Genomic DNA, 5671 nt, shown 5'->3' with positions numbered 1-5671 from the left:
AAGTAAGACGGTTTCTTTGTTTATTTAGTGTCAGCCCAGCTTTTGAAAACAATCTCTCACTAGGCACAGAATTAGCTACTGTTGATAAGTATTTGATCGCAATTTTTGATAAAATTGGATAGACGCTTGTCATTTCTTTCCAAATTTGGAGTGGGTTGTCAGATAATTGTGCAACACTGGATTTTAAATATAAATTAAGCTCGCTTGGGAATCCTATTTCATTTAGCTGACGCTGTCCTCTGCGACCAGAAGATTGTTGTACAATTTGTTCGTGATCTTGCCATAAATCGAATGGTTTGCCACATCAGGGTCTAAAAAAATATATATATATTATACATTAAACATATTATAATACAGTTTATTTATTATTTTGACTTGAATTTTTCATACCTAAGATGTCATCATCAGAAGAGCTCTCACCAACATAATTGTTTTGCTTTATCTCATCAGAAATATATTTTAACATGTTAGATAAAGCTAATGGATCTTTGAAATAAATTTTTTTGAAACGTGGATCCAAAATTGTTGACATGCCTAAAAGAGCAACATCCTCCACTGCACAAAATCTGTATTCACAGTTTTTCAAAATTCCTGCTTTAAGCTGAGCACCTATCTGCTGTGTAGGTTCAAATTGATTTATTTTTTTTGTCATCATGTAGATCATGGGAATAACCATACTGGTTGTCACACATTTTTGGCCACAAAGTTGTTTGGTAGCTGCTTCTATTGGTCTTAAAATGTCGATTATTTCAGAAATATCTTTAATTTCTTTGGCTGAAATCATAGGTGGAGCTGTAATGTGTCTATGCACAATATCATTAACTATATTGCTTAAACTAATGAAACGTTCAAGCATGTAAAAAGTACTATTCCATCTTGTAGGTACTTCTTGGAGTAATTTTCCCTCACCTTTGGTCGCTTTCCTTAATTCATCACTTGTGTTATAAATTAAGTTTAATTAAGGAAATTATGTCATTAAAGGAAATTAACAGTGAAGGTTGGACACACTGGTCGACCTGAGACGGGCCCTACCGTTGTGATTTCATTAATAAAAGTCAGTTATAAACCGAACGTTGTTGTGTTGTGTCGTCACCTCTACCCGCTTAATTAGTGTTTTAACACTTGCTACAACACTCTGTTTAAACCATCTCACAATGTTTTTTACATCTGAAATTAATTGTGTGAGTTCAGGGACACTTGAAATAGCATGCTGTGCAACAAGATTTAACGTGTGCGCAAAACATAATATATGGCATTTTTTTCCATATGATAAATCAATCGCTTTCAACATATTAGCTGCTCCATCAGTTACCACAGCAATTATATTTTGTTTGGAAATGTTCCATTCTTTACACACTTCAAGTAATTTGGTTGCTATGTATTCACTTGTATGCCTTGCATCTAATTCATAAACTCCTAACAAAGCAGAATTTAGTGTATATTCTTCAACAAAATGAATAGTAACACCAATGTAACTCCTGGTTTGAATATCAGTCCAAATGTCTGTTGTAAGAGTAAAATGTTGAATATTTTTGAATTTTGTCATAACAATCTCCTTCATAATATCATATTTATCATACATTTTGCGGGAAATGTATCTTCGACTAGGTATTTTAAAATTTGGCGATACTATTTTCATTAAGTACTGGAATCCTTCATCCTCAACAATACTTATAGGCTGGTTGTCCTTACAAATCATATATATTATTGCATGAATAAGTTTATCCGATTTTACTCCACCTTCTTTGAAACTTGTCATAACACCAAACGATTCAGCAATTGTTTTTTGCCGCTTAAATGCGCCCATAAACATTTCATTTGATACATGATTGTCCTTAGTTTTTTCACTAGTACTAGGTGTACTAGGTACATCAGGGATCTTAGAAGTCGATGCCTCAGGTTCAGGATTATCCAGATTAGAAGTCGATGCCTCAGGTTCAGGATTATCCAGATTATCCTTATTAGCAATAATAGCCAAAGCATTTTTGTGTTTGCTTTTTAAATGGCCGTTCAAATTAGATGTGTTACCTAAAATCATTAAACAATATAATTTATTAGAAACATTATAATATAATTAACAAATACCTAATTATTTTAACAAAGATATTTTTTATTAAAAAATTAATTAGAGTTTTTACCTATTAATTAGTCTACATTCTATAATATTCAACAATCGTTTTAAAAAGTCAAGAAGGTATTGATGAATAATTAAAAAATATAACTATTTATCTATATAATAAATAAACATATTTATTATTATTAAAATACAAATTATTTTAAATAAGTAAATTATTTTTCCATAGAAAAAATAGATTAGCTGAGATAAAAAAAGTAAATTGGTTAATTTAAGAATGCAAAAAATGATTAAATAAGCAGGAATTTATTTAAAGATTTCTGATTATACAATAAAATTTAGATACTTTACCTGATGTTTTGATCTTTTTTGGCATATTAAACATGTTGCTGTTTTATCACTGTCTTTAGTGAAAAACTTCCACACATTGCTAGTTCTATTAGTCATTTTAATATTTACCTAAAAAATATTTTACAATATATATTATTTTAAATAGATAGGTATTATTTATAAATAATTATTATAACTACGATTTGTATTAAACATTATAATATAACATCCCTTGTATTAAAATTTTAAATTTTAAATTAAGTGTACATTAAGTTGTTTTGTTATTAATACATTCTACATTCTCCAGTGTAGGAAGTTACTTATTTCGGGTAGGTTATTAAATTACATTACTAATTCCTTTTCAAAATTGTAACTAAATTATTTTTTTATCTGGTCAAGTTAGATTACTTTTGAGTTTAAAAAGAATCTCAATTACAAAAGAAGTTTCTTTTATTTCTTCAAAAATATCACTGGAGCTTAAGTTCTAAAAATGTATTTAACCAAAAAAAAGTAATGAGTAATTTAGTAATAATAACTTAAATTATATTTAAATAACCTACTTTATTTAAATTAATAAATAATTAAATTACCTTCAAAATACTTAAAAAGTAATTTTGTTACAGTAACTTTTAACTTAAGTTAAATTACTCCCTGACAGTTCTATCATTGCATTCTACAACATTCATTCATCATTTATAAAAGTCAAGAAAAGTGCCTTAACTAGGTTTTGTGGGGCCCTGATGTGAAAAATGTTATAGGGCCCCTGTACTCCAATATAAAGAAAAAAAATTAGTGCACCAACTAACCTTTGGTAAACTCCAATACAACAATTAATATAACGAACTTATGCTCATTTACTTTAAACTAACTTAATTATTTTTATTTATTTACTTACCTTTGGGACTTGGGTATTTTACTTAAGTTGTTAAAATAACAAATAAGTAGTAACAAAAATGTACTGTGTTCTCTGATGCCTGAAGAAAAAGAGAAAACTTCACTCGTTTTCTTCACTAAAGGCGTCCGATCCTCAGTCAAGATTGATGCATTCAAACGCATCAGTATTAAAAAATATGATAAAATCATTCAAACCCGTATTGTTGAACTTAAATTCGTCGCCTCGAAAATACTATCCTCAATCACCGTATTTAACATGATTTTTGATGTCAAACCCAGTGTCCGGTCTCCCGTTCAATGCAATCACTATCTACGTTTCGGACATACGCAAGAATATTGTCGTAGCGGTCCCAGGTGTAGTCACTGCGGTGAAAACAATCACTCGGTTGATTCGTGCCCACGTGCTCAAGCCACTGATCCTATATGTCTCTTCTGCAAGTTATCTCACTTAGCCACTGATCTTAGTTGCCGAGAATGGTCCACTCAAAGAGAAATCAAACACATCATGGCCACCGAAAATATCTCACATAAAGATGTCTTAACTTTAAAAAAAAATAATTGTTATACTGCTGCTTTTTCTTTTTCCGATGTTGTTAAGAGCCAGCCTCCAATTTCTGAAATATCAAAACCTAATATCGCTCTAGAGGAAGAAAATTTCCCCAGGTTAAATGACTATCACCATTATTTCAATTCCAGGAAGACAAAACAAAAATCTCGCCCTCCGTTTAATAAAGACAAAGTAAATCTACCAGTCGAACCTCATTTTTCTTCCCCAAACGGTAGCTGTTTAACTAATTTCCCCGATCAAAGCCTTACCGTAGAAAATAACTCCACTGATCTATCTTGGGTCCATTCTATTTCTCTTAAGTTAACTGAATCTCTTATAAATTCCCCCTCTCTATTTTCGCCCTTCTCTCCCGCTTCTCTTCAATCCCTAATTGAATCTTCTCTAAACTAATTTCTGAATATTCCTATTTCTAATGTCACTTTTGACTAGTCTTGTATTAAACACCAATTTGTCTTCACCACAGCCATAGTACTCACTAATTATATTTGATTCCTAAACTAACACTTATAACTATAACTATAACAAAATAAATATAATTTAATAAAATTATCATGGAATTTTTACATAAAAACAATAATTCGAATATCCTCAAAGAGTTTATTAATATTATTCAGTGGAATGTAAGAAGTCTGCCTGCATGTCTACCATCTCTACAACACCTTCTATCCGTTCACAAATGTTCTATCGCTCTTCTCTCAAAAACCTGGCTCTTACCTTCACGTTATCTTACAATTCCTCAGTTCAAAACGTATAGATCCGATCGCTCAGATGGCTATGGTGGTGTAGCTATAGCTGTTCATAACTCCCTCAAATCCAAACAAATCACTTTAGATGTCGCTACCAAAAATAGTTTTACCCACCATAAAATTGACATCATAGGTATCGAAGTGTATCTTGTCAACTCACACCCTCCGTTAAAATTTTGGTCCTGTTTCATCCCCAGTAATTCCAATGTTCCTTCCAATTTTTGGCGTGAACTTTTCAATCTCATATCACATAATACGCTTCTAGTTGAATCTACTTGCCTTCCATTTAATATCAGATGCCGCTGGCTTGCCGGTAAATTTCTCTTGAAATCATTATTCTATAGCGATCACCGTATTTTTGACTCTTATTACTCATTGTATCTTAATTGGCGATATGTTCCTAAATCTATGCCTGTTTTATCAATTATAGCTCATTCTATCTCAAATTTCCACCAATATATTATGTAACGGAGTAAAACATAAAATGGTCCTTTCCAGGACCACTAACAACAGAAAGTAGCATACAACAGACACAAAGTATCGTAACAAGTGGTAGATTTTATAGAAATATATTTCACTGGTATGACGAAGGAAAACCGCACCAAACCAACGGCAACCACCAGGAAACGGTGCAGTGATAACTCGTCATACCGAACAACGACAACCAAGCAGATTCGTCAACGGTGAATTAGCGGGTATATATACCAGTGCAATTCACCAAACAATCATCGGTCAGTATTGTGCGTTGCGAGTAAGGTACGTATGAGAGATATTTTGGCGTTTAGTTGTCGTTTAATTGTCGGGTCGCGGTTTATTTGCCATTCGCGACATATACGGTTTTTGTCTTGTATTTCCAGTTTAATGTAGTCTGGTACTACAGTGGACGGGTGTTTGCGTGTCGGTACGTATACGCTGGATTCAACCGCTTGTTGGATATGTTTTGTGAGGTTTTCGATTGCCAGGTCGATAGACTCACGGTCGTTGGTCGGTTGAGTGGTTAAGTTCGGTAAGTTCGCGAGAGTTGTCGTGTATTTTTTCCAGTTAATAAACCGATTCGTA

At 32.3% G+C, this 5671-nt stretch overlaps 1 protein-coding gene across 1 annotated transcript; it reads right to left on the bottom strand.

Annotated features, from left to right (window-relative positions):
• Positions 1 to 222: 222 nt before the first annotated feature.
• Positions 223 to 2459, bottom strand: LOC100569316 (zinc finger BED domain-containing protein 1-like). The gene is made up of 4 exons (XM_008191997.1): positions 2426 to 2459; positions 1068 to 2028; positions 391 to 935; positions 223 to 311 (listed from the first exon to the last, which is right to left on the bottom strand). Exons 1-4 carry the CDS (start codon positions 2457 to 2459, stop codon positions 223 to 225), a joined length of 1629 nt encoding a protein of 542 aa, XP_008190219.1.
• Between the last annotated feature and the right edge of the window lie 3212 nt (positions 2460 to 5671).

This window comes from Acyrthosiphon pisum, chromosome X, assembly GCF_005508785.2.
Source record: "Acyrthosiphon pisum isolate AL4f chromosome X, pea_aphid_22Mar2018_4r6ur, whole genome shotgun sequence".
NCBI classification, from domain to species: Eukaryota; Metazoa; Arthropoda; class Insecta; order Hemiptera; family Aphididae; genus Acyrthosiphon; species Acyrthosiphon pisum.
The sequence above is the reverse complement of the archived record's forward strand: the minus strand, read 5'-3'. Positions and strand labels throughout refer to the sequence as shown.